Source organism: Tamandua tetradactyla, chromosome 7 (assembly GCF_023851605.1).
Source record: "Tamandua tetradactyla isolate mTamTet1 chromosome 7, mTamTet1.pri, whole genome shotgun sequence".
Lineage (NCBI taxonomy): Eukaryota > Metazoa > Chordata > Mammalia > Pilosa > Myrmecophagidae > Tamandua > Tamandua tetradactyla.
Window position 1 is genome coordinate 115,108,274 of NC_135333.1, and position 12,568 is coordinate 115,120,841.

Genomic DNA, 12,568 nt, shown 5'->3' on the forward strand with positions numbered 1-12,568 from the left:
CTCATTTTTCTCTTGCCCTTTTTGCTAGAGGAGGTTTTCTCAATCACTTGATGCTGGGTCCCAGCTCATCCCAGGATTTTTGACCCATGTTGCTAGGGAGGTTTATACCCCTGGGAGTCATGTCCTATGTAGAGGGGGAGGGTAGTAGTTTGCTTGTCATGTTGGCTTAGAGAGAGAGGCCACATCTGAGCAACAAAAGAGGTTCTCTGGGGGCGACTCTAAGGCCTAATTTTAGGCTTAAAATTAGGCTTAGCTTATTCTTTGCAGGGGTACGTTTCATAGGGGTGAACCCCAAGATCGAAGGCTTGGCTTATTGATTTGGTTCTTCCCACTGCTTTTGAGAATATCAGGAATTTTGAGGCATTTTAAAGGAAAATCCTTATCTTTGCTTAATCTGCCCTTTCCTCCTTGCTTGGGAAAATTAAACAATCACCTGAGATACTGGGGGGAGAGTCTTGCAGTGTCGCTCTTATACCCTCAACTGCTGGAGACCTCAGCTGTAGTTCCAGCTCTGCCAGTGAAGGCTCCTGAGAGAATCCTGACCTCAAAAAGTCTCAGCTTTCTCACTTGCGAAGTGAAGGGTTTGGATTGGATGATTAAATTAAAATGTTTGAGCACATTCTACATATGATAACATCACGATAGATAAAGCATGAGCAACAAAATAAAAATAATAAATTAGATTTCATCAAAATTAAACTTTTATGCAAAGGATATTATCAAGAAAATTAAAAGAAAATCTACAGATTGGGAGAAATAGTAGCAAATCATGTATCTAATAAGGGTTTAATATTTGAAGAACTCTTACAACTCAACAACAGAAAGATAAACAATCCAATTTAAAAAGGGGCAAGGGATCTGAATAGACATTCTCCAAAGATACCCAATAGTCAATAAGCACATGAAATGATACTCAATATCATTAATCATCAGGGAAATGATACTCAATATCATTAATCATCAGGGAAATGCAATCAAAACCATAAGATACTTCTTCACACCCTCTAGAATGGCTATTAAAACAACAACAAAAAAAGGAAAATAAGTGTTAGCAAGGATACAGAGAAATCAGAACCCTTTACCTTGTTGCTGGAAATGTAAAATAGTGCAGCTACTGTGGAAAATTTTGGCGGTTCTTTAAAAATTTAAACAGAATTACCGTATGACTAGGCAATTCCATTTCTAGGTATATTACCTAGAATTATTCCAGGTATTACCTAGAATTGAACACAGGAATTCAAACAGATTCTTGTACACCAATATTCACAGCAATATTATTCATAATAGGCAAAAGATAGAAACAGCCTACATACCTATCACCAAATGAATAAACAAAATGTGGTGTGTGTGTGTATATATATGTAATGGAACATTATTTAACTGTAAAAAGGAGTGATGAATTTGAAACATCCTTCAACAAGGATGAACTTTGAAAACATGCTGGATAAAGTAAGTTGGACATGAAAGCTCAGTACTTATGATTTCACTTATATGAAAGATCTTAAAATAAACAAATTCATACAAACAAAAAGTAGATTACAGGTTACCAGTAGCTGAGGAAAGGAAACAAATGGGGGAGTTATTGCTTAATGGGTACAGAGTTTGAGGTGATGAAAAAGTTCTGGTAATGGACCGTGGTGACGGTAGCACAACATTGTGAATGTAATTAATCCAACTGAACTGTTCACTAAAAATGGTTAAAATTTGTCTTTTATGTATATTACCACAGCAAAACTTGAAAAATTGACCAACTCTAGAAGATAAAGTATATACATACGCAGCACAAACCCACAAGTTATTGTAGATGGTAAGAGTTATAATGGAGATAAAACAAGTTATATGGCCCTTTACAGGGATTAATGTTCATTTGACCAAGAGGAATGGAAATCAAATAAAACTTCAAGGAAGAAGAGGCAGCATTTAAAACTAAGTCTTTAAGGATACAGGGAGAGTTGGGAAAAAGGAAAGAATGAGCAAAGGTGCATGGAAGAAAAAGAGATGGGCAGAGAAAGGGCAAGGCTGGACGATATATCAAGAGCAGGAAAGCAGGCAAAGTGCTTGAAAATGACAGTCTACTTTGGACAGAGTGTATGGGAATAATAAAAGACAAAGTGTGAACGTTAAAATCAGACTGTTTTCAAAAATTGGTAAATGACAAGTCCTGATGTGCTTAAGGAGGATTAGCCTGGCAGTGGTGAGTAGAGGTAAATGCTAGAGGGAATAGATAGAGGCAGAAAGCCAGTTCAGAGGTTACTGCAATAGACCAAGTGGGTGGCAATGGTACCTGAGCCAACATGGTGACAATGGAAATGGAGAGTCCATTAGTCAGTATTATCAACCAATGCTGTATTGCTACTGACCCAGACCTCTAAGGCAAGTAACATTCCATGCCAGCTGAAATTTATTAAAAGAGAAGGATTAATTTAAATAAAAGTTTCCTGAAACAGAATTAAGAACAAGACCCATGTTGATTTTAGCGCCATTACTACCCTCCAGGCCTTGTACTCTCGAACCAAGGCACTCAGCCAACTGCGGAAAAGAAATATACACAGGAGACTCAAGAAACATCTTATTAATACAGTATTTATTTGTCTTCTCTGTCAAACCCTGAGCCAACCACTCTCCCCAGGCTGCCTGGGGAGGTACAGGAAAAGGAACACACAGGGCAGATGAGACACGGGAGAAAGAATTATGGGAGGTGGAAACGGCTCCTTCACATGGCGAAGAGGATGAGAAATGCCACCATCAGACAAAAGAGCCCCATGGCTTCCGAGAGTGCAAAGCCCAGAATGGCGTAGGAGAAGAGCTGTTGCTTCAGGGAAGGGTTCCTGGGAGAAGGGGAGGAGAAAAATCTGAATTTCTAGTTCACACAAGGAACAGCATAGATAGGCTCAGGAAAAATTCCCTTCTTCAAGCCCAGCCTATGTGATACAATTATGCCCAAATTCTCACCCTGATGTACCAAGGGCTCTAAAGGAACTGAATGAGGGGCATGGACAACCCAAAATTCTACAACATGGACCAAGTAAACACAATACCTCCTGTAGTGGATCAGTCACCACAGGTTAAGCCATCGCAATCATAAAAAAAGACCTCTAGGCCTGGACACTTAATAAATGTTTTTTAAAATTTTCATTAATAAAACCAATCAACATAGAACATGAACATTCTTAATGTATGAACATTCCATACCTGGTGTGCAATCAGTGACTCACAATATCACCACCTAGTTGTATATTCATCACCATGATCATTTCTCAGAACATTTACATCACTCCAGAAAAAGAAATTTAAAAAAAAAAAACAAAACTCATACATACTATACCCCTTGCCCCTTCCTCTCACTGACCACTAGTATTTCTCTACCCAATTTATTTTAACATTGGCTCCCCCTATTATTTATTTATTTTTAATCCATATTTTTTTTTACTCATCTATCCATACCGCAGATAAAAGGAGTATCAGACACAAGGTTTTCACAATGACATAGTCACTTTGCGAAAGCTATATTTAATCATGTTAAAGAAACATGGCTACTGGAACACAGCTTTACAGTTTCAGGCACCTCCCTCTAGCCTAATACACCTCAAACTAAAAAGGGATTATCTATATAATGCGTAAGAATAACCTCTAGGATACCATCCCGACTCTGAAATCTCTCAGCCACTGACACTTTATTTTGTCTCATTTCTCTCTTGCCCCTTTCAGATGAGAAGGTTTTCTCAATCCCTTGATGCTGAGTCCCAGCTCATTCTAGGATTTCTGTCCCACGTTGCCAGGGAGGTTTACACGCCTGGAAGTCATGTCCCATATAGAGAGGGTGAGGGCAGTGAGTTAGCTTGCTGCATTGGCTGAGAGATCGACCACATGTGAGCAACAAAAGAGGTTCTCTGGGAGTGATATTTAGGCCTAATTTTAAATTGGCTTAGCCTATCCTTTGCAAGGATATGTTTCATATGAACAAACCACAAGATTGAGGGTTCAGCCTAATGATTTTGTTGTCCTTACCGCCTGTGAGACTATCAAGCCTTCTCTAAATAGGGAAGCTGAATTTTTCCCTTTCCTTACCATTCCTCCAAGGGGACTTTGCAAATACTTCTTTATTCACTGTTTAAATCACTCTGGGGTTTATCAGGGCATCACTCTGGACAAACCTACAAAACTTCATGCCCTACTCAAGGTTCCATCTACTTATGGTATTCAATTAAACTGAACACTTAATATTAAGGGCTTAACCTGGATAGCAGAGGCATCCAGGGTTGTACGGTCTATCTAGAGCAGCGTTTTCAAACTGTAAGCAGCAAAACCCAAAATATGAAAAACATATACAAGCCAAACTGCAATGGTTCAAAAGAATCCTAGGGCTGTACACAACACAATTAGAAAAATACCATTTTAAAGGACAAGGAGAATCAGGGGGACAGAACTACCTTCGCTCATTCCAAAATAAACAAAAGATGTTGGGCTTTAAGAAGCTACAAATAATCTATGGGGGTTAGATGCTATGAATGAAAATGGGAAAAAGGACTCCTGACTTTCAAAGTCAATACATATTTTATATTTCCTCACTCTGACACTTCTGGAAGACCATGATAGGTAAGATAAAGCAAGTAACAGCAGCTTTTAACAGAACTGTGGACACACAAGCAGCCACCAGGCTTCTTGTTTCATTCAAATTCTAAAAAATAAACCTTATTCCCCAAAGAACTTGCTGGTCTCAAGAGGATAATTTTGTTCTTACAATGAGTTGCCCAGGGTTGGTGGGGACCAAATGGTCCCTAGGTTTCAAGGACCAGTGGGGCTGCCTGCAGAGGCAGTTTTCCCAGAAGTGACAGAAGGGAATTCCTGGAGATGAGGAAAAACAGCAGTGAAGCTACTATTGCTGACTGAGGTTCTAGGCCAGAGATCAAATACTTTTGCTGTTAAGGACTAAAGATTTTAGGCTTTGTGGGCCACATATAGTCTCTGTTTCCCCCACCCATCCGTTTTCCCGCAAATAACTTTTTTTAAATGGTAAAAACACTCAGGTATACAAAAATAGGCTGTGGGTCAGCTTTGGCCCTTGGACTTCAGTTTGCAGATCTTTGATCTAAACCAAAGATGTTCAACAGAATTTTTTTCAATAATGGAAATGTTCTATATTTGCAATATCTAATAAGGTAGCCACTAGCCACATGTGGCTACTGAGCATTTAATATGGTTAATGTGACAGAGGAAATGAAAATTAAAATTGTTATTTTAATTAATTCAAATTCAAATTCAAATAGCGATATGTAGCTACTGGCTACTATATAAATTAGCACAACTCTAGAGTCCCAAATATTTTCCCTGGGACCTTTGGAAAGCCTATCAGGGAGCCAAAGGAGGGTCCAACTTATCTTACCTGGCATAACCAATGATGAGGCTTCCAAACACAGTTCCAATCCCAGCCCCAGAGCCAGCCACCCCGACTGTGGCGGCCCCAGCCCCAATGAACTTGGCTGCTGTGTCAATGTCCCTTGAGATGGTGCTGGTTTGGAAGCTGCGGCTGGGGATAAATGAGGTGAGGGAACGTGAGGCTGCTAAGCTGTTGCGGCTCTGTGAAAAAGAGAAAGGTAGAAAGTAAGATTTTTAAGAAAACCTCTTTTTGCTTTGGAAATTTTCAAACCGTTTAAACCTCTCATTCTGTCAAAACCCATGATTCACCCCCGCCCCCCACCCCCAAACGAAAGATCTCAATACCTGGAAAACTCCTTAAAATGCCGGTAAGCAGAACCACTTAACATATGGGTGGACTTCAAATGCATTGAAGACTCAGGTGTGATCTAGAACAGGTCCTGACCTGTTCTCAGGGCCCCTAGGAGATTGTCTTCCTGGGGCCAGACACTTCCAACTGAAGCTAGTAAACTAGGTCAAGGAATAGTAATTCTAAGCAGCACACACAGGTACGTGCTGCCAGTGGCAAAAGCTGGAGCACTAGAGTATATATGGTATTAACTGCTCTCCATCTCCAACTAAAGCTAATGGCCTGCTCCTTCACTAATTCTAGTCTGTGATGGTTTTCTCAGCACTCCCCCTGCTGGTTCTGGCAGGTAGCCCTTCCTAGCCATCACCTCTAGGCCACAGACCCAACTCCACCTCTAAGGTACCTCATCTGTCAGTGTCTCAGGGCGTTTCAGCAACACTACAGAGAATGGTCGGCTCAGCTGCTGAGAGGTGCTCCTGACCTAGCAGAATGACACAAAGGGAGGAAGGTCAGGGAAGGCAGTGGAGAAGAGCTTCAGAACCATGGCGAGTTGTTACATCAACAAGTTGAACCTTCTCTCCTATGATGCCCCTTTCGTTCTCAAATATAGAAGAGAATCTTGGGTCAGGCTTTCTTACTGTTAGCAAATTCCGGATTCAAGAACCTCAACATTTTTCTTGCTTCTCAGGCTTCTCCTTTGCTTTAAGAAAGTCTGCTTTCTTCTGTCACAACTTACCCACCCTCTCTGTACCCTTTCATAGTCCTTGAGAATCAGAAGAAATCAAAGGTTCAGAAGTATCTGCTTCATTTCTATTTATCAACAGAGATACATATTTGTAATAATCAGCCCCAAAGGAAGCCAAGGACTGGGGCAGAAAAGGGCACCTTTCCCTGAACACATACTTCTGCAAAAGACAAAGATCATGCTCAAAATTCACTCCCTCCAAACAGTCTTTTCTAATCCCAAACCAATACTGATCCAAGGTAGGCAACATGGTTAAAAGGCAGAGATTTACAGTAAGATGGATCCAGATTAAATTATCAGCTCCATATCACCTGTATAATCTTAGCTCAAGTCATTTAATTTCTGTTTTCTCACCCACCAAATGGGAATAATATCTCAGGGTTAATCTGAGGAGTAAATGAGATTATGTGTACAAACTGGTAAATTCAGTGCCAGGCACTTGATATGTGTTCAATAAATAGCACCTACTGATAGCATCATTCCTTTATGTAGGTTAACCAATTACTTCTATCATCTAATAATCTGTTGTTTCCTCCATATAACTCCTTCTGAGTTATATACTTTTCCAATGCATATTTTAGCTTCCTACCTAAATTTAAGTTTCCAGAGGGAACACCTAGCTATGGATCTCCTTTCCAACACTCAGGGAAAGATTGTGCACTCTGTGCCTCCTCTACAATTTATACAGTCTACTTCAAGATCAACAAGACTGTCTGTGTTCCAGTTTATAGGGAACATACAGCTTCAGGATTAGGAATAATCTAATCTTAGTCTAGATTCTCACCTATACTCTCCTGCTAAAATGGATGGACAAGAGGAATGAACTGGCTTCTAAGGGTTGTGTGGTAGGTATTCGTTCCTGTCAAGCAAGGCCTTTTCTTCCCAAAAATCTCACTTGCTTTCCCCCAACCCTGCTGTGAGGAACAAGGTCTGATGACAAGGAAGAGACAAGGTGGCTCTCCTTAGAAATTCTCCCAGAAAAGGCAGGTACTTACCAACAAGGGAGAGGAGATGAACTTGGTACAGGTATACATTTTCAGGGGGTGAGGGGCTGCAGAAGGAGAGCTGGAAATACAGAAGCAGTATTGTAAACATTGTCCTTGCTCACTAAACTACATTGTCATTAGCTGCTCTGGAAAATTTAACTGGCCCAGAAGACAGAGTGACAGACCTCAATTCATCAGCAGAGATGGAATTAGAACCCTGAAGTCATGATTTCCTCCAGGAACTCCAAATAGAGTCCATGATCCCCATAAGTAAGATGTCCTGAACAAGTGGCCACTTAGTCCCAGCTTTCAGACCTGTGATCCCTTCCCACAGCCTCATGAGTTGGGGGTTGTCTGAGGAATTTTCTCAGAATGCCTTTTCCTAAGTTTTCCTTAGTATCTATTCAAATGGAAGCCTTCTCAAGATCTCACTGTTCAGTTCTAAAACAGTTACATTTAAAGACTGCAGTCTTTGCATGCTTGGGAGATATTTATTGAAGGTAAGACACTGGATAGTGTCCAACAATCCTTTTACTGAATTACCTGGAAATATTTGATTACTCAAAACATATCAATTTCCTAAATCAATTAACAGATGGGAAGATCAATGAGAAGCTCTACCATTTCTCTAATTAGCAAGGACTGTTAAACGTTTCTTCATTTTCACCAATACACTATGGGATATTCAATTTTTACACTGCCTTTTTTTTTTTCTTTGGAAGTGCACAGGCTAGGAATCAAATCTGATTTCCTGCATGGCAGGTGGGAATTCTATCACTGAATCACCCTTGCACCCAGGGGTATTCAATTTTTTATCCCTAACATCTAAAACAATCTTGGTTGACCTAGTAGGTGCCTAAATTGGTAGATCTGAATTTATCTGAGTAAAGAGATAGGGTAAGTTAAAGTCCTTAAAGCATGATTTCTAAAGTGAAGAAAGAGGTCCACCTGAGACAGTATTATCCGGAGGTAGGGATGGTATATGAATTCACCATGCATATTCTTGGGCTCCACTTTAGATTTTCCTGGTCAAGACCCCTGGGGCTAAAGCCCAAGCACCTGCAATTCAAGGAAGCTTCCCAAATGGTTCTTACATACAATTAACTTTGAGAAAGTCTTAAAAAGTCTTGAAACTCTGGTAGTCAGGATTTGAACTCAGATTTTTCTAACATACCACAGGCTGAAACAGTAATTACACAGACCTGTTAAACACCCACTTCCTTAAATGAATGGCACTCAGTCCCAGGTTACAACACTAGATTCAGAATCTTGGTTACCTTTAGATTAATGGGTATCTTCATCTCCTGCCCTGATTTCTGCCCATATATAATTCAAATACAATTTTGCTGTTAGACTATTCAGGTTTTCATTGGCCAAAATCCAAAACTTCTTTAAAGCTTCAAAAATAGGAGGAATGTTTTTTCCAAGGCAAGTAACCCTCAACACACACATTTGTAATGGTTTTCAGGGGGACTAAAGGGCTTAAGGTGATGTTGGCATGTAAGAAATCCACACACAATAAAGGGCATGAGGTGCAGACCTCCCCACTGGTTCCTGGTCTTGGCCAAGTCTGTAACTATTAGCCTACAACACCTTGGGCAAAGGCATTATCCAGAATCAGAGCTCCTGACACCACAGGATTCTTCCCTAACTGAACCATTCCCTTGCTTAAACTTTCTTTTCCTTTTGAGAGCAGAGTCTGAGGAGGCCAATAACCCCTTGGCACAGGGCGATTCTCCCATGCTGGTCCCATCAGCTTCACCTCATCCAACTGTTCTGAGCCTGTTGCTTCTAATGGAAACGCTCACTTTTAACCCGCCACTTGTGCATTTTTCCAAATTCACCGGAGTGCCAGGGAAGGAAGAAAATGAAATAGGAGGAAACCCAAGGCTCCAGAGAAGTCGGCCTCTCTTTTCTGCCTTAGCGTTCCCAGGGCACAGCCTGAAGATAAAAGGCTCTGGGTGTCGCTCTACTCACTTCTATAATGTCCATGATCTATTTTTTTAAATAGGGGGCTGCTGACTAGAGGAGTAGTGGCTTTAGATGAAACACTATCTCCATTACTCCGGACACCTTAGGTTCCGCGGCCCAGTCTGGAGGCTTCAGTATTAGGAAGCCACGAGTCAGGATAAGAGAAGAAAGGAAGGATAAAATTGGAGGTTATGACAATTCTGAAAGGGCAAGAGGGTGAGAAAAGACGATTGTAATGGCTGAAGCCCAACAGCTGAAAATGGGCAATCCGGTATCTGACTTTCGCCTGCTCCAAGGAACCCTACCCACCCGACAGTCATACAAGATGGCGCCAGGCCGGGGCGGCCGGAGGTCACCGGCACGCGGAAGGGCAGCCTTAAAGAGATGGGATACCGGGAGTCAGAAAGATAACAAGGACTAGGGTGGGAGCATGCAAGGTAAGGGCCGCAAAGCATCTCGCGCGGTAGAATGACCCGCGTACCTGCGCGGGCAAAGCGGCCGCAAGGCCCCAAGGCCTTACCTGCTCCCAGTGCAGAGAAGACAGAAAGGGGAGGGGGATAGAAATACGGAGAGGGACCTCTTGGCGCATGTGCGACTCGGACCAAAGAGTTGCTCCGGTAAGGATAGAGCGATTCAAAGTTGAGGGTCGGCTCGGGCGCCACAGCGCCGCCCGCCAGCTCTGCGGCGGCATCCGGCCAACCACTCCACCTGGCGTTTGAGAGGAGAAACTGCAGGCTATCTCCTGCAGAAAGGACTACACCGCTGTGTAAGCCGATCTCTACGCGATCTGCAGTTTGGTCCGCACAGCCTTTGAATCATGGACTCACATCCCCTTTCCAAACATGAGCAAGCACTTAAAAAAAAATCTATCCAGAAATTGAGTTATTAAAAAGAATACAAAAGGGACTGAGGTTCAGTGCCCAAAATGTAGGAAGAAGAAAATGAAGTCATGGATTCCTGCCTTCCATCGCCCCGAGACCCTGGCATCACTGGACTGGAAACCCGTTCAATGGGCGAATAGTCAGCAAAATGCCCCAGCGGCAGCCGGAGGCTTCGCTTTTCTTTCTTTCTCTCTTTCTTATTCCGGTGATCAGCTACAAGGAAATCACATCAGCGAGCCAAAAGACAGGGGGCTAAAGAATATCTGGACCCAAGCGCCCTGATCTCAGCCTTCTTTCCTCTGAGTCCTGGGGGAAAGTATAACAGGCACCGTGAGCTGTAGTGAGGACACCCTAGGTATGTCTGAGCCTCTGCCCAGGCCTCAACAACGTGAGTTGGGATAAGCGGTCCCCCGCCATGAGGTACCCCCACGAAAGCCCCCTCATCTTCTTCTTCTTGCCCTATCGCTGGTCCTTTCCCTGGGGAAGGAGGCGGGGGGCTCCCCGACCCCATCTCTTTCTCTATCTCTTCTTTGTACCCCAGACAGGATCTGACCAGCCCTTTGGAAAGAGGACTTGGCAAGGCCTGCCCAGTGCCCCTCCTGTCCAAACCCCAGCTCTCCTGGCAGGGAGCTTGAACGCAGTACAAGACGGGAAAAGCTTACCACACCCCCATTAAAAAATAAAAAATAAAAAGAAAGCCGCAGCTGTAAATAAAGCCAAATCCGCCACCCTCTGAGGGGCCGTTTGTCCTCCCCTCCTTGGCCCCGTCCTTCCCGCCGCCCCCTCCCGGCTCCCGGGCCCCGCGGCGCCCTCGGCCCCGAGCTCCTCCATTTAATCGGATTTGGGAGAAGGGGAGGATAAATCACGGCAGCAGCTTTACGGTCCCGGAGGAGAGGCGAGCCGCAGCCAGGCACACCCCGGCCGGCGATAAAAACCGCCGCTGAAAGCCCACGGAGCAATTTCCCGGGACCCCGAGCGACGCCATTACAGGAATGTAATTTTGCCCGGATGAGGCCCCGAGTTTAATTATCCTCGCGGAGGAATTTCAATGCGGCCAATCCATCTTGCAGGCGGGCGGCAGAGGGATTTATATGGGCCCGTTATTTCACACCGATCCTCCATCTGCATTTTTATGGCCCTGAGCTCCTGAAAGGGAGGGAAAAGAGTGGGGAGAAATAGGAGAAGCAAGCGAGGAGAGATGGGTGGGGTACTTCCTGCCTTTCCTAAATCCCGGGTTCCAGCTCCGTTAGAATTCTCACAGTTTCCCCTAAAATCCCCAAACCACTCTCCAGCTCCTGTTGTTGACCCGGGAAGGAGGGTGAGCCATGAGGAATGGAGTGGGATCCTTAAGAATCAATCAACAGGTATTTACCAAGTACCACGCGGTGCCAGGCACCGTGTAATAGGCTGTAAGGAGAAAGGGAAGGCAGGCTAGCAAGGGATTTCGACTTTATTTCCTGAAGTCCCCAGACACCCCCACCCCTGCCCATACTGAATTCTTTTTAGCTCTCAGCTTCACACCTTCGGAGGCAAAACAGTCCACAGTTCTTAGGAGCCACCACTACCAAGCGGTTGCTGCAGCTGTTAGTTGCGTTATAATTAAAAGACCCTTCTCAGATGCCGCTAACAATTCCAAAGGAGAATTGGAGAGGCCTGTGAGGAAGCTAAAGCTGGCTCCTTCCGAAAGTTGTTACAACCTTCAATGTGTTAATAGTCCCCTCCCCCCATAGTTGGTGGGCTCTAGATCAGACAAACCTGCGATCCCAAGTCGCTATGTATGTGACCAGGACAAGCTGTTGAAGCTTCCTAAATTGATTTCTTTCTATGTAAATTTGGAATAATAATAGTGCTTACTCCACAGCGAATATTGGGTAACGTGAAGGTTTTAGCAAGGTGCTTGGTACCCAGTAAGAGTTCAGTAATCGCTAGCTATTATCATTAGCATCATCATCAGATGCATTGCAACTCAATTCTCCGTTCCTCCCTAGAGACTGGTTTTTGCAATGTCACTGCAAGGGTGGCTTCTGAAACAGACTCATCTATCACTAAAGATTTTCACCTAATAAATCATGCAAAACAAGTTACTTGAGAGGCTGGTGTTCATATATCTGTGGAGAGAACTGAGACTCCTGGGGCTATCGCTACAAGGTCTGAAGCAAGAAATTTGATTAGCAGGGGAATAGTACAACTGGAGGTATGTGAGGAGGGATGAGTTTGAAGACAGCAAGAGATGATCCAAGATATTGGGTGGAGGATCTAG

At 43.4% G+C, this 12,568-nt stretch overlaps 1 protein-coding gene across 3 annotated transcripts; it reads right to left on the reverse strand.

The window, feature by feature from the left end:
• Positions 1-2,567: 2,567 nt before the first annotated feature.
• On the reverse strand, positions 2,568-10,050 carry ATP5MC2 (ATP synthase membrane subunit c locus 2). 3 transcript variants are annotated; one of them, XM_077110899.1, is made up of 5 exons: positions 9,948-10,050; positions 7,466-7,535; positions 6,129-6,206; positions 5,384-5,577; positions 2,568-2,828 (listed from the first exon to the last, which is right to left on the reverse strand). In XM_077110899.1, the coding sequence occupies exons 2-5, from the start codon at positions 7,502-7,504 to the stop codon at positions 2,714-2,716; spliced, it is 426 nt and encodes a 141-aa protein (XP_076967014.1). In that variant the 5' UTR covers positions 7,505-7,535; positions 9,948-10,050; the 3' UTR covers positions 2,568-2,713. The 3 variants fall into 3 exon arrangements, with proteins under 3 accessions (XP_076967014.1, XP_076967013.1, XP_076967012.1); XM_077110898.1 differs by having other exon boundaries at positions 9,909-10,021; XM_077110897.1 differs by lacking the exon at positions 9,948-10,050 and adding an exon at positions 9,737-9,895.
• Between the last annotated feature and the right edge of the window lie 2,518 nt (positions 10,051-12,568).

What these genes read in the sequence shown, in the direction of transcription:
- ATP5MC2 (XM_077110897.1), bottom strand. Translation starts at nt 9,882, where the DNA reads ATGCTTTGCGGCCCTTACCTTGCATGCTCCCACCCTAGTCCTTGTTAT. An exon ending in TCATCTCCTCTCCCTTGTTG is followed by an intron (nt 6,207 to 7,465) that starts GTAAGTACCTGC and finishes TCATTCTGCTAG; the next exon opens with GTCAGGAGCACCTCTCAGCA. An exon ending in CTCATCATTGGTTATGCCAG is followed by an intron (nt 2,829 to 5,383) that starts GTAAGATAAGTT and finishes CCCTTCTCCCAG; the next exon opens with GAACCCTTCCCTGAAGCAAC.